General features: G+C 35.8%; 1 protein-coding gene across 6 annotated transcripts in view; it reads left to right on the top strand.

Annotated features, from left to right (window-relative positions):
- DMD (dystrophin) overlaps positions 1–25,323 on the top strand; it is a 2,143,628-nt gene that overhangs the window by 1,635,818 nt on the left and 482,487 nt on the right. For all 6 annotated transcript variants that reach the window (XM_033109718.1, XM_033109734.1, XM_033109713.1 and 3 more), the window contains exon 55: positions 1,754–1,943. In XM_033109718.1, coding sequence (XP_032965609.1) covers positions 1,754–1,943 — 190 coding nt within the window. The remainder of the gene's footprint in view (positions 1–1,753; positions 1,944–25,323) is intronic.

Below are 25,323 nucleotides of genomic sequence, written 5' to 3' on the forward strand. Positions count from 1 at the left end.
GATTCTTATCCACTATGAGCGCCGAACGAAACAACACAGTAGAACACTGTATGCTCAGCAAAAACCTCACCCATGATGAATAAACAGCTCTTCCAGGGGCTTTGCTGCCGTTGGCTCCGCGGGAGTTGTTTATTGCCTGGTTTGCAATTCCCATGATAAAGTTGCTGCTGAAATAAATTGCAATTTTGCATAATTATTGACAATCACATCTTAACAAGCAGTGTGTATCATATTCAAGTGTTCAATTTTTTTAAATCCATTTTTAGCTTATGTTTAATCCCAGAAAGTGTTTGTGTAGTGATCGAAGGCAAATCCAGCATTTAAATAGAGTACTAATTTCCTCATTGCAGACAAAATTTACCTGAATCTTTTTAGATGGGACTGTTATCGCCTAAGGCAACTTTCCCTCCCAAGCTATTATTATGTAGATGTTTGCTGAGAGCACGTGTGTGTGTGTGTGTATCCTCAATGTATGCATTATATACAGTCAGGAAATATATGAATAATTTTTTTTTTAGATTTTTTTATGTCATTAGCGAATTTGGTTTCCCCCTTCTGAAACAGTAGAGGAAATGAGAGAATGGGACGTGGATAGAGGAGACTAACATTTTTTGAGTAAGTATAATGTATAGGATATAAGGTGCAAGGCTTTACACACATTATTGTATTTGCGTTCCCATCATAGTAATATATATTATAGGTGAGAAACTGAGAAATCAGAGAGGTTAAGGAACTTGCCCTATAACACAGGTGGTGGAGGATATTGGGATTCAAACCCAGATGTGTCGGGTTTTTAGGCTCTACTTTTTCCATTACACATAAAATTTTTTTGTGGAAAATATCCTCAGTTGTATGACAGTCAGGTAATGAATTAGAAAGCTAACGCAATAGTTAACACTATGAGAACACAATAGTTAGTGTTATGCTAGATAATATTTTTGTACAATGATTTCTATGAAATATGTTATTTTTCTACTTGTTACTTTTTTTGTTCTCCTTTGCCGTCCATCCCCTTCTCTTTATCCCTCCAGCATTCAACTTTCTGTTCCACTTTTCCCTTTCCTTGACTTTTCTCCTTGACTATCTAATCCTGGTTTCCTGCCTCAGGTGACATCAAAGATAAGCATGGTGTAGGGATTTTAGGATTTTAACTTATAAAGATTACCTTAAACTTTTGTAGCATATTAAAATAAACTTTCAGGATTGATCAGCAAAAACTAGAAAGTTAAAAAAGAAATTTTTTGAGAGTTCATATAGGAACTTTCACGAGTTCATATATATACATATATACACATACAGAGGGTGCCAAAAAAATGTATACACATTTTTAAGAAAGGAAAACTATAGTAAAATTGTAAACTCAATATAAACGGATAACAAAAGATGAATACAAGTCACGTTTGACTTCTGCAATTACAAGAGGTGCTCCAAGTGGTTAACACCAGCGTCCAGACACTTCTAATTATGGTGAACTACTGCTTGAGCAATGTTGACCAAAGTGTCCACTTATATACATTCTTTGGCACCCCCATTGTATACATATATACATGTGTCTATATGAATATACATGTATATATGTAATTGTATATATGCTATTCTAGCTGTTGTTTCTTTTAAGAGGAATTTTAGCAACAATTCACACCTTTGTTGGTATATACAATTTAGTCTCTTTATCCTTGCTCTTTTCATGGGGTTCTCTGGCCGCACCATTCTGCTATTTGAAAATTACACCTGGACATTTGTTCCTTTGCAGAGTGAGCGAGCGAGAGGCTTCTTTGGAAGAAACTCATAGATTACTGCAACAGTTCCCTCTGGACCTGGAGAAGTTTCTTGCCTGGCTTACAGAAGCTGAAACCACTGCCAACGTCCTGCAGGATGCCACCCATAAGGAAAGGCTCCTAGAAGACTCCAAGGGAGTAAGAGAGCTGATGAAACAATGGCAAGTACGTCAAGCATTTCTACTTTAGTACTCTTGCGAATCCAATTGAACAATTCTCAGCATTTGTCCTTGTAATTGATATGCGGGCAACAAGATATTTATAAGTTGTTTTCTATGGCCTGATATATGTAATCATTTGGGCAAGAAGGAGAGAGGCGAAGGGAAAAGGGAAAGCCATTTATTATTTCTTTGAACACTCCAATCTTCTAAATAGTACATATATTTAACCAGGAAAATCTTGCACATTAAACCAAAGCTTTGGTCGAGGAGAAATTTTGCTCAGAGATATAAATGAAGGATTGGTTTATTCAATTGAAAAAGTTGCCATTTTTGAGTGTTTATTTAATATTTTACAGGGAAAGCATCTGTATGAATTGTCTATTTTATTTAGCGTTGCTAACCGAATCAGTTTCCCTTCATTACTTTCAAATACGTTTTGAAATGCTAACCTGGCATTTTGTAGCTTTCTTCCTAACGTGATCTGTGCAAATAAAAAATGAGATGGCTAAATTTGTCATAGTTAATGATAATACAATTTTCAGACAATTGTTTTTCTTAGAGACAAAAATTATTGCTATAAAATCTCATATGCATAAACAGTGGAAACAGAAGCTTGGGGTAGTTTTGTTTAATGAAGTCTTGGTGAGAATCATATTTTGCAGTTCAAGGAGCCTCCTTAAGTTTATTCTCAGAACCTGATATAATTTTCCTGCACTATGACGGAGTTTTGTTATGTATAGTTGAGTTTTCTGGCTTGATATAAAAACTTTACTGTTATCGCAAATAAAATTTAGAGTGTTAGAATGAGATGATCAATCTTGGGGGACTAATTTCACTTTTTCATATTTTTAAATTATGAAAAAAGTGATATCGTACCTAGGTTGAAAAATAATAACAAAATCAAATCATAATAAGCAGAGGCTTTTCTCCTCCCCTTCTTGTTTTTCTCCTCCTTTTTCTTCTGTTTTGAGAGGGTATTTGATCTACTTTGCTGCTCTTGTGCGTAGAATAGATGACAGTGGCAATTTATAGCTTCTTGAACTCATCATTCTTGCCTTATCATTCTCCTCCTTCCCTACTTGCTTCTCCACAATGTGAGTTGAGATAGTTTGATCATTTGGAGGTAGTTTGTTTCAAACAATACCTGCCTTTATCTTTGCAGATATCTTCCATGGCTTGAGAATGTAAAAGCAATACTAAGTTAAAATTTTTGGTCACTCTTAGATGAATGGTTAGAAAATGTGCTGCTGTAACTTACTTGACTGATGGTATTTCATAAATAAAATTTTCTTCTTGTCGATGCTCATAAAGCCATCCTAGAAGTTTCATAAATTATAGAGTCACATATTCTCATCAGTAATGGTGAAGAGTAAAACTTTATGTAGATTTATTTTAGCAGATTACTTTAAAAATAAAGAGTAATCTACTGACTCAAAAATCATTCTATAATAGGACTTTAATAAAATATCCCTTAAATTAGTGAATAAGTATGGTTGAAGGCAAAGATATACCCCTCTACCTCCTATACATTTTATACTTATATCTGCAGTACTATAAAATGAAAATTATTACGTAACTCCTAATCTTGAGAAACTGCAAGATTCTGAATCACTAAAGAAAAAAATTGCCATGTTTTCTACCTCTATTTACTATGGAAAAATGGAATACATTTTGTGTTTAGCTTTCTTATCCCACTTTTAAAACTAGTTGGAAATTGTGCTGAGGAAACTTTCTTCGCTTATGCTATATTACTCATAAAAATGTATTTATCCTTAAAAAGCATATAAAAGTCCCTTAGAGTTCCTGAAAATCTTAAACATAACATTTGTCATTCACTATGGTAAGACTAACATTCCAACATTATTTTAAGAAAGAGACAATTTTCTCATTCTCTCTTAGTTAATATTATGTTTTCTCTGAATTCCAGTTACCTGAGGTTGAAACTACATTTTATGAATGTCGATGACATTTATAGCCAGCTCTGATTTTCAGTTACATGTATCAATGATGGTCTTTTGATGAAATATTTAGAGGCATCATGGCAAAAACTCTGAGACTATTGATTATTGTTAGTAGCACATTTCAATTGATAGAGAGGAATTAAGATACAGAGGGTTAAAAGCAATAAATGGAAATGCCAATCTTGAAAGTAAATAAAACCGTATATCTTGAGATCACATGCTATTTCAGCTAAATGGAAGTGTTTGCTTTTTTTCCCTTTGAAGATGATTTTTTAAATTTTAAACAAAAGGAATTTGCTCTAATATATGTGAAGGAAAAATAGGTAACGGTATGCCTTTTCATTTCATTTGAAGAAGGTGGTAGCGTTATATTCATAGTTTGATTCATGCTGTACAGTAGTCCCCCTTTATCCATGGTTTCAATTACCCATGGCCAACCATGGTCCCGAATTACTAAATGGAAAATTCCAGAAATAAATAATTCCTAAATTTTAAATTACATGCTGTTCTCAATAGCAGGAGGAAATCTCACGCCATCCCACCCAGGACATGAGTCGTCCCTTGGTCCATTGTCTCCACGCTACCGACACTCCCCGCCCATTAGTCACTTAGTAGCCGTCAGTATCAGTATCACAGTGCTTGCGTTCAGGTAACCCCTATTTTACTTAACAGTGGTCCCAAAACACACCAGTAGTGATCCTGACAATTCTGATATGCTGATGAGAAGCTGTAAAGTGCTTCCTTTAAGTGAAAAGGTAAATGAAGTGCAATAAGATATTTTGAGAGAGACCACATTCACATAACTTTTATTACAGTATATTATTATAATTGTTCTATTTTATTATTAGTTATCATTGATCTCTTACTGTGCCTGATTTATAAATTAAACTTTATCATAGGTGTGTGTGTTTAGGAAAAAACATAGTACATACAGGGTTCGGTATGATCTGTGGTTTCAGGCATCCACTGGGGGTCTTGGGACATATGCTCCACAGATAATATGCCCCACGGATATGCCCCACGACTGTATAGCAAGGGTCATTCTTACATATTAGAAAAGGAAACTCCAGATGCCTGGCCAGAGCAACAGCTCTCCTAACAGATCCTGATATATATCTTCACTCAAAAGCCGTGATGTTTTATTTTATACAAATGCTAGTAAGTGGTGACAGTCAGTGAAAACCTTTACAAAATATGGTTTTTCTTTATGACTGCCAATCGGTTGTTCTATATATGGAGACTCCAGCTCTTGCTAGACCACCTATCACTGTTGTATGTCATCCACTTCATAGGATATTTAATTCTCTCTGCAATAGTTACAATTCATGGATTCTGTAAGCATACATGGATTATGAGGCATATGCTTCCTTAACGGAATTAACCTGATTAATTCCACTCTGAGAAACATTAAAATTTCTTCCTTATACTAGAAAAAATTGTTATTTAACTTCCTTACTAAAAGTGAGGACATTATAGTTGTACTTTAGGGTGATGAGATTTTTCTTGTAAGTATTGTTATTTCTGAAAGTGTAACTGGAATTTAAAGACAATACATTTTTACAAGAGTACCATACAGAGCCCTGAGAGGTGACAGTTGGAGATTTTGTAATTGAAAATGTATCCTTAAAATGAAGAACTATATTCACAATTGAATTAGATTCTTCCTGTGTCCAAAATATTTCCTGCTTTGGGCCTCAGAGAACTGATAAAGATGAAAATGGTTCCCAGTTCTAACATAAAACCATGGGTAACTAACTGAAAATGGGAAGACTGCATCTTTGCTAATATTTCACAAGGATGTCACCAGCTTAACTGGTTCTCTAAGCGCCCCTAAGAGATAAATGTAATACCAGCTTGTAAAGAAGGTGTGTGGGTGTGGGTATGTGGTGGGAGAGATTGTCATAAAGGTGGCATAATTAGGATCTTTTCCTCAGCAAGAGAAACTACACAGCAATGAATATTTGAGATTCCTTCATTTGTGATCTGGGTCATGTCTCAGGCCATATCTCTCACTCAGCTCACGCCCTTCTCTAATTTCATTTGTTTACCCACGTGTCCTCCCAACCCCCTTTCTCATTATAAAAATTCTCTTCTGTTAAACAAAACACATCCAAAGATACAAGTTTGATGAATTTTGAATTGACCATCAGATATGCCTGTAAATTGATTAAGATAGATTAGATTTCTAATACATTATTGAAATTGAGAAAGTTGTTTCTTACAAAAATCTTGGCCCACTGGATAATTCCAAAGGAAGTAATGAGAATTATGTAACACAATTACTATTCTGAAAAAATTGGATTGGCATATTCCTTGGGACATCTGAGAATAGAAAGGTAATCTGAGGATCACCAAGTCTAAGAAAAGGAAACCCCCTGTGTCTTCCTGTCTGTTGCTATAATTTGAATCGAGTTTTATATGTATTTTTCAGTCGTTCTACTTTGAGGTCTAAAGAGTATGAAAGCTAATCTTAATATTTTTCTTTTGCCTGCTGATGACTGTTTACCATCTTAGATATGTAAAAGTTTTACATGTATTATTTCTCTAAGAACTTTAATTCATCAAATCTGTATTAAGCGCCTGTTAGGTAGGTGCCTAGCATGATGTTAGGACTAGCAATAGAAACGTGCTTAGACAGATGTTTCTCAGACAAAGTACTGGGTTGTATAATCAATTTAATTAGTAGAAATCCACATTTTTTAAATAAAAAGGAATAAAATTAAGAGAATAGAGTAGAAAATAGTAGAGCCTGTCCCTCTTAAGTAAGGGTCAGTTGTATTATTTTGTGAAACTTTGTTTTCAACTGTTTGTATGTACGTGCGTGTGTGTACATACTGGATCACTATGTAACATACCATGTTTCCCCAAAAATAAGACCTAGCTGGACCATCAGCTCTAATGCAAATTTTGGAGCAAAAATTAATATAAGACAAGGTCTGATTTTACTACAGTGTAAGATCAGGTCTATGATATAATATAATACCGTGTCTTATATTAATTTTTGCTCCAAAAGACGCATTAGAGCTCATGGTCTGATTAGGTCTTATTTTGGGGGAAACACGGTATATTCAGAAGCCTCTGTATTAGAACATGATTTCTGCCTTTGGGATGCTTATGTTTCAGAGGTGAAGATAGCTATGCTAAGACGAAATTTTAGTAGTGTGATGAGTATTATAATACAGGGCTAGACAGAGTCTAGTAAAAACGGAAGATGATTAAGAGAAGCCAGGGAGGCCAGGAAACGCACCTACAACAGTATTTTTCAACCTTGCTTATGCATTGGAGGAGCTTTTAAAAATGCTGATCTCTGAATTTCAAACCCAGAAATTCAAACTGGATTGATCACAGTTTGTCCTGTCCACGATTCTTATGTCCAGCCAAAGTTGAAAACCTCTGTTCAGAGAAATTTAGAAGAATGTGTTTGGAGTTAGCTAGGTACACAGAATAAAAAAGAGAATTTTTGGCAAAAGAAACCACATGTCTAAAGTCCTGGACAGTATGGTAGTTTGGGCATCTGAACCTCCATGGCTGGGGTACGGTTGTAAGAAATGAGATTGGAAAGATCAGCTGGAGCTAAATTATGTAGAAAGATCGCACAGGTTAGTAGATAGTCTGAGCCTTGTAGACAGAGACCACTTATTTTACCACTTGTTGTCTAACCTCTAAGTCTCAGTTATATTCTTCTATACATTGAATGCAATACTTCGCAGGATTTTGTGAGAAGCAAATGATAGGATACATGAAACATGGCCACCTACGGGACAAAGTGTTGGACTCAAAGGGCTCTGTATGTGTAAGCTGCCTTTCCCTCCCTCTTGCCGCCTGTCTTTAAGAGTTTGCTCTTTATGTGTAGTGTATGGGAAGTCATGGACTACATCGTTTTAAGGAAATGGAAAAACTGAACTTGTGTGTTTGAAAGACCACTCTGGTAGCTGTGAGGGGGATGAATTAGAAGAATATGAGACCTGTTCAGGAGCAAGAGAAAGTTATTTCTGTAATATTCCAAGCAAGAAAGGATAATTAAGGTGCTGAGGTTAAACAAATGAAACAGATGTGTGAGCTATTTGAGGTAAAAAATCAACATTGTGATGCACTTTATGGGAGGTAGAAGCGAGGGGAGAACGGGAGGTACAATGAGGACCCACTGACTTCTTGCCATTTGAGTGTCTTTACAGAGTTGCAGAATCTGTGGGAAGAAATAATGGTGGGAGGAGAAGTCAAGAATGTGGTCAGTGTTGAGGTGTCTGTGAGTAACAGAGGTGAGAATATTACCTCCCTTGAAGCAGTTGTGAATGCGAATCTAAAATTTGGAGAAAGATCTAGGTTGAAGATATGCAAATTGAAGGACGTTGACATGGAAGCCATAGAAATCCATAATATTACATACCAATCTATGTCATTGCTACTTAAATTTCTCCACAGTCCATTCAGAAATATGCCTAAAAGTCACCAAAGTATCGCTTACTGTAGCACAATTGGTATGAAGTGATGCTATCTTCTGTATTACTCAAAGGGATATAGCTATGGGGACTCTCTTAATGGTTTAACCATGAAAAAAGGCCAAGAACCAGCAAAGCTTTGGTGTGAAACTCATCCTGTGGAAAAAGTAACAGTATTTGGGTCATGTATGCAAATCTTGAAAAACTCTTTCCACTAAGCCAGTGAGTTTCTTCTATTATGTAAAACATGGACAATTTTATTTTCCCTTTTATTCTCATGTAGCTACTGAAAAAGATCATATACATTCACAATACTACAGATTGCAGTACTCAGGAACACATTCAAGAGCCACATGCTTGTTTTCTTCCTGTATTCAGTCCTTTATTAGGTTCCACGTTTGGATCCTGAAAGTCCTGTAGATCACAGAGAGGATGAGAAAAGAAATAGTGAAAATAATTAAAAGTGTAGAAGAAAAGAGTCAATGAGGACAAGTGTTCAAGGCAGGTGTTTTGTCTCCTATAGTAAGGAAGACTAAATATAGAAAATAAGAATTCAGTTATTTTTGTCCAATGATAAAAAACAATCACCTCAATTGAATGCGATGAGTTTAGTCATGTTATTATAAGAGTTACAATGTTCCGGACCATGTCACCATGATTTCTTTTACGTGTATGTGTAAACATGTTAATTGAATATACTGAAAACTTTAGAACTTACTTTTCTGGGTATTGCCATTAAAGTCAGCTATTATCTGGAATGATGCAAGGCAGCACTAAATTGAATAACTTTGTAATTCGACTGTTGGATTCTGTAATTTTATATATATATATACTGTACAAACCGAAAGAAAGTCCCACATAGGTTAAAAAGACACTCTGCATACTGAAAAGTCAATTGTGATAGCCCCTAATAACCATAGAGCTTTTGTGAGAATCTTATAAGATAATAAATATAAAAGCACTTTGAAAAAGCTTTCTTCAAGTGAAAGATCTGTATTATTGTTACGAATTACCATTAGACAAAAGTCAAACTGAACGTAGAAACCTAACATTGAACTCCTTAAAATCAATAGATCAAAGTTATATTAATGATGAGTATGATAATAACTAAATTTTTCATTTTTTATTATTGACAAAGCAATTTTACTTTCATTCTCTAATTTGATTCTCATTGAAAACCTCTGGTATTGCTATGATTATTTCCATTTTCAGTTGAGGAGGGTAAAATTAGAGAGGTGAAGTAATTTAGCTATTACTACTTCCTTGAAAATCAATTAATTTGAGTTTTATCACACCAGATTAGGAGGGAAATAATTCAAAATAAAAGCCTATGAAATGTTTAGTTTTCTGGGATTAATAACACCATGTATGTATCCGATTATTAGGATAAATAATAATATATCACTTTAAAAAATATAATACTATGCACCAGGCAGTATTATAATCCTATCCTTTTTACAGATGGAAAAAACTGAAGCTTTAAGAGGTTGGGTAGTTTCTCCTAAGGTCACACAACTATATAGAGAGAGGAGTCAGTATCTGAACCTAAATTTGACCTTCTGACCTACACCTGATCCTACTGTCCTACCCATTACTCTCAACTGACTCAGCATTCCGGACAAAGACCCAAGATAAGCAAACACAAGTTTCAAATCATTCACCTAGTAGGAATTTGTTGATTAATAGAAATATTTCTACTTGCTAAACATCCACCTTTCCTTTCAGTCTAGTTTCCATATTTACTACCTCTCAACTAAAATACTTCTCTATGAAACCATCATAATTTCCAAATGCAAATGCCTTTTACCAAGTCCTGATTGCCCTAGAATTCTGTGCTTAATTTGTTGTTGTTGCCCATCACAGTCTTCTGGAAAATTCCTCACCTTTTGACTCGCTAGGGTGCTGTATTCTGCTAATTTTTTCTGACCTCCCTAACTATTCATTCTTCTTTCTTTACCTGAGGGCGTATTCTGGCCTCTTTTTTCTGTCTTCATTAATCTCATTCTCTTCATTCAGCAGTCCATCAATCGATAGTTACTAAGTGTCAGTTATATGCTAGATATTACACTAGAAGCAGTCTTTTATCTACCTCCTTTACGGCAATGATGTTAAGATTTTTATCTCTTTCCAGTATCAGTCCCACATTTCTTACTGTATATGGGACACTTCTTACTCAAATGTCTCACAGACATCGCAAACTCAACATGATCCAAATTGACCATATCTTTTATATACCAAGTCTTTATCTACTGCCCTGCCATTCATCACACCATTTTTTCAATCAGGGAAATTTCAAAGCAAATAGCTCTACGTCTCCTTCTCACTTGCCTTACTTTCTAGTTCATTTTCAAGATCTATTGATTTTTACTTTCCTCATCCTTTGTGCCTTCCTTTCTCTCCAGTCCCCTTACCCCTACTCTAATTCATGCTCTTAGGATCTTTTACTTTCCTCCACTCCTTTTTTCCAAGTGCAACCTGAAGATTGCGATTTCAAATTAAGCTTCCTAAAGCATAGCTTAGATTGTAACTACATTATAAATTCCGTAAGGGCGGGAATTTCATCTACTTTATTCACTTACATATTCCCATTGCCAAGACAGTACCCGGGCACATGTTAGGTGCGCAACAAATATTTGTCAAATGAATGAAAGGATATATGTATGACTCCTCTGTTCAAACAGCATTCATGACTCCTCAAAGCCTTCAAAATATTCCACAGACTACTTCATCTGGCCCTTCAGGATTGGCCCCCAATCTCAGTTTCCAGTCATTTTTTTTTATTTTTCCTTCCCTTACACCCTCAGCTCCTACTAAAATGCACAGCTAGCCAGCTTACTTTTGGTGTCTTTTTAAAAAATTAAATGTATTAAGGTAACATTGGTTAATAACTTTATATAAGTTTCAGGTGTACAACTTTGTAATACATCATCTATATATTCCTTTGTGTACTCACCACCCAAAGTCTAGTCTCCTTCCACTACCGTCTATAGTATTTCACCCCCTTTACCCTCTTCATACTTCACCCACCCCACTTTCCCTCTAGTAACCACCATGCTGTTGTCTGTGTCTATGAGTTTGTGCCGATTTTAACAGTATGGATGGATCTTGAGAGTGTAATGATAAGTGAAGTCAGACGGAAAAGGCCAAGAACCACATGATTTCACTCATGTGGGATATAAAACAAAAAGCAACAAACGAACTTACTTTTGTGTCTTTTGATGACCTCGTTTCTTCTCTTGAGATTCCTTTTCCTCATCTCAGTTTACCGAGATGCTACCTACTTTTCAAGGAAAGCCATATTCAAATCCTTTCTTGTTCCCTGAGCCCCTGAGCTGGAAAACATCTTGTCTCCCTCTCAATTCCCATAGGCATTTCTCTGCACTTTAAGTGGTGTTTAGTGCATTCTGTATTACATTAGAGAGGCTGGAGAGGTTAGTGTTTAATAGGGTGGGCGTTGAAGCCTGACTGCCTGGGTTTAAATCATGATTTTGATACTTACTGACCATGGACACATATTTTAATTGTCCTAAGTTTGCACAGCTATAAATCAGGGATAATGATAACATCTACCTCATCTGGTTATTGTGAAGGTGAAACAAATTAATATATGTGAAGTACATAAACATTATTTGACACATAGTAACCAATGAGTAAACATTGCTAGTATTATGTTACTACTTATCAGGTGTCTGTGTGAGTGTGATAGATAGATAGATAGATAGATAGATAGATAGATAGATAGATAGACAGACAGACAGGTAGATAGATGCTTTTGTAAACATTGCTAGTTTAGTAAACATTGCTAGTATTATGTTACTACTTATCAGGTGTCTGTGTGTGTGTAATAGATAGATAGATAGATAGGTAGATAGATAGATGTATTGTTTATTTCACTATAGACTCCTTAATGGACCAATCTTCATTTAATTGGAATAGGAAACTATTTAATAAGAAATGAATGAATTAATGAAAATTTCCCCAAAATAATGGCTACCATGAGTATTAGAACTCTGATTTTTTAAAGCTTTGTCTTTTCTAGCCAAGAAAGGATTAATAGTCTTCCACAGATTTTAGTTCTTAAGTGTCAATATTGACTCATGTTTGAAAAGCTTCTTAAAGTCTTCAGATGCAAACATTAATACCCCCATTCTTAAGAATAAACATACTACGCTGAGAATTAAAAAAAAGATATTTTGTCTTTCTTAATGACCTCCTTGGGGAAAATAAATTGACTTGCTGCCCTTTTCTTTCAACCAGACACCAGACTTTGAGATTTCGTGAAACACAATTCAGTAAAAGTAGTTTATTTTCTGCAAATAGTCTGACCAACATTGGAAGCCACATCAATGACTTATAGACATGTTACTAAGATTAATAAAATTGTTTTAAATGCATGCTCTGAAGCAGTAGCACTGAAGACAGTGAGAGGCTGGACTAGTCACTAACTTTCTTTGATCTCCATCAGAACCTAGACGAGAGCTATACAATTTTAGGCCTTTATCTCCAAACAAGAATAGAAAAGGTCAAGAAAAGTTTGACCACAGAAAAAGTCAAAGAAATTCATATGACTTTCTCTTCCTCCCTTCATCCAAAGTCGAAGGTTTTTTTGAATGTTAATGGTCTTTGAGAGCAGACTTTCTAGGCAAAAAGAATTAATAATAATAATATTCCTTTATGTGGTGGGTAGCAATGCCCCCCTTGCTATTGGAAAATTCTGAAAATGTGAATTGGGGGAATCAAATAAAAGAACCTTCAGTCTCGTATTTACAAATTATTTTTAAAATGAACTTCATTACTATCTCTCTTGTGCCTTTCATAATTCTGATAACAACATTTTAGGTATTAGTCAAAGATGAATAGTATTCAAAATAATTTAGGTTATCAGCAGGTGATTTTCATTCCACATGAGGTCCATTTGCAGTTTACATGGTTTTCTAAATTACATTAAAATAAAATGTCAAAAAGTTCACTTTTTTTTTTTCATTTTTAACAGCATCAATCTTTGAAGAAAGGTTATTAAACAAAGGTCTATGCATAAATCAGCCATTCCCCATAGAGGTAAAAGAAGCCATTACACCTAGTTATGAAAGAGAGTTTCATGAATGCAAGAGAAATAAATCATTCCCCACAGGAGATTACATTAGTCTAGATGGAAGAATGTCTATTTCCTGATGGTGAGAAATTACGTTTGTTTGCTCCTGCATCCGTGGTTGTCCTTGAGAGGTCTATTAGTAAGTTGACTATTCAATATCATCATCGTCGTCGTCATCATTATTACTATTATTATGACAATGATGATCATTATTATTATAACTTACAATGATCTGAGTCATTGTAAATGTAATCTTTAAATTCTCTAAAGGTTTCAGTTTTTCGTCTCTAATTTCTATTCACCTCCAACACCTTTTAAAATACATTATTCCTTGGGAGTTACAGAAAAAGTTTTTCTCTGCAGCAAGGAGCATTTCACCTGCTCTCAGGAGCCATCCACATTTCATCTCAGTCCCTTGCTCTCAATTCAACAATTCAGTATTGGATTCAATTCAAGGCTGTGGCCCCAAAGAGAATGAGACCTGGATATTTATGAACTGCTTGACCAGACATTCTTCCCAATGATTTACTCCATAAATCCTAGTTTTAGTTTTTACAGTAGTTTCACAAATGGTTGGAAAACTGTTGGACATTGCGGTTTTAAAAACTGAAAGGAGTATAAATAGCATTTTTACCTGCTATGAGAAATTGTGGGCATTTTCTCTGTTTTGGAGCAGAAAACAATTGTCATCATTTGGATGTAACCATTGGATTGATTAGACAACTCTAAATTAATTTCCTATCCATGACCTGAAAGAACGTTTGATGTACATGCGATGTGTACACATAGTAGAAACTTACTTTTTTGAGCGGTTTCATGAATGTGACTTTTAAGGACAGCCATGGAGAAGTGGGATCTGCCATAGAACAGTAAAGAGGTTGGAGGATCCAAAGGTTGATCAGAGCCGTGCCTGGCCCCAGCAAGGAATTAATAGTGGTGGGAGTCGGAGGAGGAGGGTGGGAAGATCTAGCCAAGTTGGTAAGGGATATAATTTAGGTGAGTACAGAGTCCTTTGGTCTCCCAGCGAGGGGAGACACCTCCTGGGTACTTTATGGGGAAGATCAGGGTAGATATTCTGGAGAACTTTTGCTACACAAAAACCAGTCCCAAATGTAATGGCTTAAAACAGTAACAGTTACTTGTTGTGCACATGAAACTACCATTTGGGCAAGGTTCATTGAGGACTGCTTTTTCTCTGCTCTTCTGTTATCAGCTGAGCAGGTCAACTGGCTGCTGGAATATCCACTTTCCTGTCATTGTCTTGGTCTCTCTCTCTGTCTCTCTCTGTCTCTCTCTCCGTCTCTCTCTCTCTCTCTTCTCTCTCTCTCTCTCTCTCTCTCTCTCTCTCTCTCTCTCTCTCTCTCTCTCTCTCTCTCTCTTACACACACACACACACACACACTTCTCATTTCTTTTTCTTTTCAAGTGACTTTCAACTAGGCAGAAAATACATTTCCAGTCTTTGTGCCTCCCTCTAGGCTCCATATTTTTCACTCGCCCAGGACTGCTCTTTCTGAATCCTTGCCCTCATTTAGCAGCCACCTATTAAAGTTGGACACATGACAGAACCTCATTTTTTTAAGGGCCAGACATTGTCTTGAGTAAGCAGTTTGAAGGATTCATCAAATCAAAACATGAGCTAATATGGAGGAATCTTGAAGACATTATGCTAAGGAAATAAGCCAGACACAAAAGGATGAATATTGTATAATTCCACTTACGTGAAGTACCTAGAATAGTCAAATTCGTAGAGACAGCAAGGTGAATAGTGGTTACCAGGGTCTGGGAGTGAGGGGGTTGGGGATGTATCTTTTAATGGGTGAGAGTTTCAGTTCGGGAAGATGAAAATGTCTGGAGCTGGATGGTGGTGATGGTTGCATAACAATATGAATGTACTTAATGCCACTGAACAGTACATTTTCAAATAGTTAAAACACAAAACTTTATGTTGTGTGTATTTTGTGGCAATAAAAGGAGAAAAAATGAGCTATCAGACTTTTAGCGGGACTTTTTAGAAGGAGCACTGCATCAGAGAGTGCAGTGTCTTATTTTACAGGTCAAGAGACCTAAGTTTTCATCCTGACCACTAACCTCTGTGATCTTGGGGAAATCAGTTGCAATGGGGAATCTCAGGTTTATCTTCTGGAAAATGACATAGCTAGATAAAAGAAATGTTTCTTCAAGTTCACATACAACCTGCACCAGTTTTACTTGGAGAATTTATGACAAATGCAGTGTCTTGGAAGCTGACTCTCTAGAGTTGGGCCAGGGAATCTGGATATTTAAAGAGCCCCCCCATGTGGTTCCTGTACATTTAAATTTGAGAACCCCTGGGCCAGATGCTTGCTTAAGGCCATTTCAGCTCTGAAATGTGACACATTTTGATCCTGCCAGGTAGATTCTCTGTGCTTATGCTGGAGACAGGAGTGAAGAAAATACTAGACTTTTTGCTTGTGTTGGAGACTTTTTCACTTGGTATCCTCATCTCCAATGCCTAGCCATTCAGGAATAGTATTGTTTATTCTTCCCACAGTTTTTGAGAGGCGTGGGGAAAAGATAAGGCAGATGGTACCGAGGAAGATTTACATTGCCGTTTTCTTTCTTTTTCCCTTTGCACATTATATAAAACTGGCCATGCCTCCATCTGAGCCATGATCATTAATTTAATGTCATGATCTAATGGCTCATGACATTAAATTATAACTTCGCCTAACATGACCAAATTACAGTATCAGAAGGAGAGTTTCTTTTCTCAGGTTGATTCCTGTACCTTTGTATTATTATACCTTTGTATTATATATAATTGGTACTAATAATGCCAATTGTATTATTAGTTGAATTTTTCATAATTATGTCTCAGCCTTGATTTAGGGAATCCTCTCTTTCATAGAGGTGCATTTTGTGAAACAGGATCAATTTCTCAAAATCAAAATCAAAGTTAGGAAAAGAAAAAAAACAAAGGAAAGGAAAAAAAGGTTTTGTTTTGCTCTGCTTTGCTGTGTGTGTGTGTGTGTGTGTGTGTGTGTACAGTGTTTACAGTACTAAAATAGATTCTGTCTGGGACTATGTGTAAGATGAAAGAGAAGTCAGATAGGCATCACATACATTTGATGGTGAAATGATTATCTGAGTATCTTAGAAAGGCATAACACCTTCAGCTATATTTTACTAACCAATCAGTAAGTCCTAACCACATTTGTCTTGAATAAATAGTTTTCTATACCTATAACTCTGTGTTTATTTTCCTTGTTTATTTTCCTTTTGTATCTGGCCTCAAGAAATAAGGTATCCTTGGTTAATTCAAGCAGATTTGATTCTGAACAGGTTTTTGCTGTTATCTTGCTTATTTGAACTTGCATATAAAATAGTTTGTGTTATGAATGTGGTTAAAATAGAAAAGAATTGGTTGATTTAACAGAGAAGAAAAGGGAGCGAGAACAAGCAAGAAAAACATTACAAATTACATGCTTTCCTATGTAAAGTTCACACGCTTTCCTTCTATAAATTCTGTCAAGCCAAGGGAGAAAGGCCTACTCTAGCCTGGTAAAGCAAATGAAAAAAATATAGGGGCCGGCCCGGTGGCTCAGACAGTTGGAGCTCCATGCTCCTAACTCCGAAGGCTGCTGGTTCGATTCCCACATGGGTCAGTGGGCTCTCAACCACAAGGTTTCCGGTTCAATTCCTCGAGTCCCCCAAGGGATGGTGGGCTGCTCCCCCTGCAAGTAGCAACGGCAACTGGACCTGGAGCTGAGCTGCGCCCTCCACAACTAAGACTGAAAGGACAACACTTGAAGCTGAACGGCACCCTCCACAACTAAGATTGAAAGAACAACAACTTGACTTGGAAAACAGGCCTGGAAGTACACACTGTTCCCCAATAAAGCCCTGTTCCTCTTCCCCAATAAAATCTTAAATAAAAAAAAAGTTAATTAAAAAAAAAAAAAAAAATATATATATATATATATATATATATATATATATATATATATATATATGGTAAAAAGTTCTCGTGCTGTTTCACCAAATGTGACACCAAGAAGTCTGAGACAAGTTGTGGTAGGCTCTGTACAATTTAGACAACTGACTTGCCATGTGAGAATCTCAAAACGAGTTTAGGCGGACTCATAGGAGTTACGATCCAATAATCTATGCAACAGCGATCACACCAGAATTGCACATAGAAAGCAAATGAGTCCTCTAATAGAGGAACCAAATTGAAATGCATTGTCTGAGCAGGTTTTCAAACACATGCTTCTTTTACTTTTCTGTTTTCAAAAATGGAACATCACCAGAAAAACAAGAATTTGCGAGATAAGATGAAAAAATTGGAATTCTAAGGGGAGAGACAGGAAAAAAAATTACACACACACACACACACACACACACACACACACACACACACACACACATTGAAAAAGTAGTTTGCCTGCATGGTGTATCTAAGAAGTCCCTTTGCTGCAGGTTTTCTCACAGAAAATGACTAATTCTTATGATGTGAGATATTTTATTTTATGTGGTATTGGAAAAGAAAATAAATTTACCCAAACTCCTTAAGGGCAGTGTTGTATTATTTTTACCATAAAATATATTCTCGTCAAAACAGTAACTCCAGAGTTGGGTAAGACAGGGCTTGTGACTCAAATGGCATGCGTCGTTCCCTGTACTAGAAATTGCATCAATCTGTCTATAGTCACAGAATACTGCTAAAGGATTGCTCCCAATAAAATATGTTTTTGAATTCTTATACAAGAACCCAAAAAAAAGGGAGCCGAATTATTTATTTCCTAAATCTAATAGTAGCAGACTAGTAGCAAGTTAATCACCACTGACGTTAATACTAATACAGAGCAGTCTTCAAGCACGGGTAAATATGTGGCAAAAATTACACCCTGAAGAAATAAGTCACAGGCATAAACAAGTACACATCATTCTCATGTTCTGCAGTATATTATCTGCTTTAAAGAAACTGTCACATAGTTGTAGTAGCTGAATCAACCCTAGTTCTTTTTCATTTTCTGCAATCACAACCTTGACATTGCCTCCTGTGGGTGGAGGGTACGCTCCAGATCCCTGGCCTTAGGGCTTCGCCGTGTGAATTGCTTCAGCAAACAGCAAGTGAGCAGAAGTGACAGGGGGCTAGTTTGAAGGCTGGGCCTTAAGAGGCCTTGTATTTTCCTGTCTGTGCTTCTACCTCATGTATGAGAAGAACGTACCCCATCTGTGCTTCTCATCTCAGACAGAGGATGACAGACATATGAGCAGGGCTGCACTAGCCATGCACATCCAGGAGGAAAAAAATGATTGTTCGAAACCATAGTGGATTAGTCTGTGTTATCGTGACAATAGCTAATTGAAACAGCAAAGAAGCTTATGTTTTTCCCGAACCTATTGAAAATTAACAATATCAGCTATCTTGTGGTAAAAACGTAAAGCCTGTATTTTCATTTTAATTGTTCACTGTTGAGTTTTTTAAAATAATTCTATCTTCCCTTGTCCTGGAATATCATTATAGTAAGCTTATACATTGTAAATACACTAGTTAGTTCTGTTGATTTATTTGTAAGTTACATTTGTAAGTAGTATTTGTAAATTAATTTATTTGTAAGTAACACCCCAATCTTGAGGGAATACATGCATTTCTGTACTAAGTTTAAAAAAAAACAAAACTTATTACATCAAAGTATTGCATAATAGTATGTTTCATTTTAACAGACCATGCATTCCCAGGAGAAAGTGAGTGATATTTGGTTTTGTGTGGGAGAGAAAAATAATGAACGTTACCATCTGGTTTAACCCTTGTGATACGGAATCGTAGCTGTGTTAATTACCCTTGTGGCTTGTCTTCATAGAGATAATTATATGTGAAATTCCTCTCCAATTTGTTATGTAATATTAGAAATACATCTAAAATTGATGTGGACTTATTATGTTACCATCTTGTTGGCATAATCATTAAAGCTAAACGCACAGATCTGTTTAATTAAATGTTTAAAAGCTATAGTATTCAAAACAAGAATATTATGAAGAGATTTTTGAAATAATACTTTTTACATGCCTTTTGAATAATTGGCATATTCAGTATTTCTTCATGTTTAATTCCTGAATCGAAGTCATACTGTCTATATAAAAATAGATGTCAGCTGAAGACAACCAGGCAATGGATTTATCTTGACAACAATCTTTTTATAGATCCAGGCTTCATTCATTATTAGAGATGTCTGGTTTTTTAATTGGTGTTTCTTTACCTTTTTGAATTTAGGCAAATGACACAAGAGGATAACATTCATTTCCTCTGCCATTTTGACTGAGTCAAATATGAGGCTTCCAAGAGACATTGTCTAATCAATTCAAAGAGACATTTGAAAAGATCACTGTTAATATATCTTTAAAAAGCATTAGTGACATAAACTGTTGCTAGGTGACTTAGGTACAGGTGTAATTTCAGTAATCCCAGGAGAAGATGCAATGCATTCTGAAATGTCACAATGAGTGTGGCTGCTCAAAATTCTGGGCGATTGGTCCTCTACAAGGCTTCCTGATGTCATTGTTCCTAGGGGAATTTCGTTCCAGTGTTTGCAGCAGCTGCAGCCATAACTATTTTTGTATTATTCTAGTCATAGTTTTAACTATATTATCCACATACTTATATTGTATTCTACAGAACAAGTGGACTTCATATTCTAGAGAAAGCACTTGAAGAAATGAAAGGAAGTTTGATGTGGATCTGAATATCCCACATTATTGTTCGTGGGTTCTCAGGATTAGCTGAGTGATAACTTAAAGAAGGAAGGTCAGATGATGTGTCTTGCTGCTCCCTGTTCCATGTCGTGAGTGTTATTCCTGTAGAAGAGGAGTAGAGAGTGGGAAGAAAATGAAATCTGTCAATACTGTGAATATATAAATAATAAAAGTGGCAGTAGGACTGATTAATTCTGAATCATCTTTATAAAATGACTGGAGCTGTGAAAAATGCTCAGTCTGCACAGCTGATTGGGAAATGTATGCAATCTGTTGATCAGAAATTATTTGTGAATGCTCTCTTCCAGAGATTTATATACCAGTGTTCTTAAAAATACTTTTGTCCCCATGAAAACAAGAAAACGACTGACCTGGAAAATTATAATTTAAAATGGAAGAAAGCATTTTTCTACCTTAAGAACAACTTTCAAACAAACAATTGATACAAATATGTCAAAAATGCAGTTTAGTTTCACAGAATAGTTTCAGAATACTTTCAATCAACCTATACTTATTGTTTGGTGGGAAAATAAAAAGCTACATTCTTGAATCATTAAGTAGAAACTTTAGTAAAAATAAATGAAAGCTTTAGGTTTAGTTTGGTGATCCTATGAAGGGGACTATATTCACCATTGGTCTTTCAATCTCAGGTAGAGCACACATGTTTTATATTTTATGCCTGAAGCAGTTTTGTTGTAACATTATATATAATATTTTAACAATAGAAGTCCTCATAGCTAACTCAGTAATAATCAGTATACACTGTGTGTTGTTTCTTTCTGATTTGTTACCAAAACTGTGACAGAACCTTAATTGGTAAAAGCAACTTATCAGTCTATACCATTTGCAAAATTGTTAGTTTTATTCGAGTGTTTGTCTTTTAAATATTTTTTATTCCTTAAACCAAACTACATACTTTGTTTTTCGTTTTGCTTAATACATAGGGTTTAAAAGTTTGTTTTCTGGAGTTTCTCCTTCATAAAACCACATCATCAACATCTGTTCTTTGCTACTCCATTCAACTAATAAAATATCTGTTTTCAAGGAGTAGTTTCTTAACTATGGTGGTTTTAGCTAATAATAACTTACGACATGTATTTTCTAAATAATATTAGTGTATCTAAATTACCTGTGCCTGGTATTACCTTATTTATTGCTCACTTTAAGCTCTCAAACGATACATTCAATTCAGATATATTTTTTAATGATTCATTTAGAGCAGGGGTGTCCAAACTTTTTTCAACATTTTTTTACCAAGGACCATATGCGGTAAAATACACAAACAGCCTGGCCACTCACTCGAGGTGAAGTACGTATTGCCTCACCTGGTTTATTTAAGTCAACTAAATATATGTTTGGAATTTGCTGCGGGCCAATTAACAATGGATTGCGGGCTGCAGTTAGCCCGCGGGCCGCAGTTTGGACACCCCTGATGTAGAGCAAGTAATACAGATATTTTAATGTATGAGGCTATTGGTAACACATACCAAAGGAGTCTATCTTTTTAATCTCAGCAAATATCATCCACCAATGTCCAAAAAGACTAAAATTAAGTTTATTGTACTTTCTCTTTTATCTAGGAAAAAAATTTTTTGTAAAGGTCAATTACGATATGAATTTTCAAACTAAAAAGAAATTGTGAGTTGTATTTGGCATCTTTCTCTTAGTATTTATTTTAGGAATCTAGCAGTAGTTTTTCTTAGGTTATCAGCACATTTCTTCATGTTTTTTGAATTCAACCTGTGTATATAAGTTCAGATGGTAATTTGAGCTTGCTAAAATCTCAAAGGAAGGGGAATGATGTAGTTTACAACAGCTGTAGTGTTTTCTTATGGAAATCATGGTTTACTAAAGGACACAGGCCTAGCAGAGCTTGGTCCGAGAAAGAATCAAAGTCTGATCAGCCAACACTCTCCTAGTGCTATAAGCTGCTAGTTAGGTTTACACTTTTCCAAATGTGCACAGAGGCCTAGGGCCCTTGGCTGAGGGGGCATCCTAACCACTTCCTTGATTTGGGGCTGCCCAGATTTGTACTTTTACGCATTTCTGAATAAAATTTCTTGAATATAGTATTAATTCTGCTTTACCATTTTCACTAACCTAAACATCAATATATATCCAATATAACTTAAACAGCTATAGCAAACAGTTGTAGTCTCACATAAATGCTTTCCTTAGAAGCAACCTATTGGAAAACCCCTAAAATGCAACTTTCATAAATGACTACAAATTAGCCCAGCCTCCAGCCACCAGAAGCTAATGGAAACCAGATTTGATGATTCCCAGTGGGTCTCTATATTTGGACTCCTTCTTTTTCCCCATACGGTCTTTTAAATGGTAATATTTACCACTACTTAACACTATGCCTTGTGACCTACCCAGATGTTTACACATTGGAGAAAAAAACATCAAGCCATCACAATTCTTTTTAATCTTGAATAGTAAAATATATGTTCCTGTTTGTACTTAAAGGGAAAATATGCGGAGCAGCAGCGTGGTCGTAAGACTAGAGAATGTCCATCTTCCATCCTACTGAAATGCCTCCCTAGACAAGGAGAAAAATTATTTCACTCCAGACTTGCTCATAAATATGATGATAGCTGCGAGTCTTTTGGTTCTGTTTTGAACTTTAATTATGTGTACTCTTCACTCGATGCTTGGAACTATAGTATCCATAGATCAATAGGGCTGAAAATGAAATCTTAGAAATCATTGAATCACCTCATCAGATGAGGAAAATTAACCCCTGGATCTCCAGGGGTTATAAATGTAAATAAAAAGCAAAACCCATTTTAAAACATGTCAATCTCCATCTCTACAATATTGAGTTATCCACTCTAGGACTATTGGTGGGTCCTTTCATTTATGTACATTCTACCTAAATATCTTGCAAGAACGTATTAAACTTTATGTGTAAGGTTTTGCACATCTTTCACATGATTTTTTTCCAACCACTTAATATTTTTAATACCGTTAGTAAAGTGAAATTGATGTATAACAAACTGCACAATATTTAAAGTGTACAATTTATCTTCTCACTTCCTTGTCACTTTCCAGACAAGAGGACTTGTTCCCTTTGTCTACACGAAAGTTTACTTGAGAATCCAATTTTGTTTTAAACTCGAGTTTAGCATTTTGCAGGTATTCCAAAGACCACAGAATTCACAGTCATTAGCATATCACAGCAGGCTTCTTTCAAATATTGCAATCTAAAATAGTCTGCTTGAAAGCCTGGAAATATAACCTAGTGAGTTAAAATTGACTAGTATTTTGCTTTTTATTTTATTTTTATTTTTATTTTGCTTGCCTCTCACCAATTATTGCCACTGAATCCCGGTACCTGCAATGTATATGAACTTTGTTATGAGAATTTGATATCTTTTTAATCATTTGACCTTTTTCTCTTGACGAATATCATTTCAGTAGAATTTCCAGGGTTGTGTTGCTTGTAAACGACATTTCAGTTTATAGTATGTATCAGCCAATTTTGCTACACAATAAACAACCAAAAAATTTCAGTGGCTAGGAACAACAAATATTTCTTTACTCATGGGTCTGCAGTTTAGTGAGGTTCCGCTGATCCTGGCTAGGCTTGGCTTGACCGTGCTTTCTCCAGGCTGCAGGTCCAGTTTGGTTCTACCTCCCACCCCCATGTCTTATTCTGAGACTCAGACTGAAGGGACAGCAGCTTCTCAGGGCAATGACAGAAGTTCAACCCACACATTTCCAGTCGGTGCGCTTGTCACATTTGCTTATATTCTATTGGCCAAAGCATGTCACGTGGCTAAGCCCAAAGTCAAGGAATAGGGAAATACTTTCTACCTATGTCATTGCAAGGGTGTGGGTGTACGTATAATGCTACTAGGGATGTAAAGGAATTGAGACCAGTAATTCAGTCTGCTATATAGTCTGTCGGAGACAAGCTCAGCAAGTTAATCAAATGGAAGGCTGATTAATATTTATGGATGTTACAACCCTTAGAAAAGAAAGCAGGATCCCTCTGACTATGCCTGAATTTCCTACCCTCATCTTTCTCATCTTTCAAGTTATACTGAAGCCCAGAAACATCTATCAGACAGAAATGAATGGCTCCTCCTTTGGGATTCAGCATGTGAAATATACAGCATCTCATTATAGTGGTATCCAAAACAGCCGTTTTCTTCAATTTAGGAATACAAATGTGGATGTGTTAATTTTCAATTAAGAGTTCTGAACTTATTATCTGCTTGGCAGCTCTTCCATGTGACAGTCATTCCATCTGACTATTAATGTTGGCTTTTGACCTAAATTTGAAAAGAACACCCAAAATTCAAGGGCCATGATAGTAGTAATTTTTACAACCTATTTGTCACTGGTTAAGAAAATAAAAATTACACAACTGCTCTTTTTGACCAATACAAGCATATAATGAAAATGCCTTCCTTTGCTAAGCAGAAATGATAGAAGCTTCAAAAGTACTTAAAAAAAAAAAAACCAAGAAAAAAAAAACTGGCAAAACGGAGCCAGTGAATTGACCTCAAACAAAACAAAAGCACATAAACAAAACACTAATCTGCATTTCCCATGAAGGATGATATCTAACAATGAGAGAGACTGTGGGAGCACATTGCATTGTGGGTCATGGCTGTGAAGGTCTTTCTTTATGAAGCAGTGTTAACTGTTTGGCAGGGCGTTGTTGTTCAAAGAAGCCACCGAAAGAGAAACAAGCAGCAATAAAGTTAAAAAGCTGATGTGTAAATCTCATGTAAGGCAGGACAAGCCCCTCCTATAAAATAGGATAGAACTTTTCTTTACAAATGGGCCTGGAATATGTTAAAATAAGTTAGTTTGTGCCCATTGACAGCTTATTTGAAGGTTTTTATAGGAGAAAGTTCCCCTAAAGCATCATTCCACACTGCTTTGGTGCCTTTTTTATAAGACATTGCCAGTCCCAATAGTAAAAATTGGTATTATTTTTACTATATGTGGTGATTAATTGCTTCCCAAAATATGTTTGTAATAGATGCGTCACTTCCAAAATATGACATTTAGCGCAGTATTTTGGCAAATTTATTTAATGCTACCTGTTTCCCTTTTTGCCCGACATTTTTGTTTGTACAGGGAACTCTGAGTCTCCTAATGATTGTTTTCATAGAACCACAGTGACTTATCTGC

This window comes from Rhinolophus ferrumequinum, chromosome X (genome assembly GCF_004115265.2).
Source record: "Rhinolophus ferrumequinum isolate MPI-CBG mRhiFer1 chromosome X, mRhiFer1_v1.p, whole genome shotgun sequence".
Classification (NCBI taxonomy): Eukaryota; Metazoa; Chordata; class Mammalia; order Chiroptera; family Rhinolophidae; genus Rhinolophus; species Rhinolophus ferrumequinum.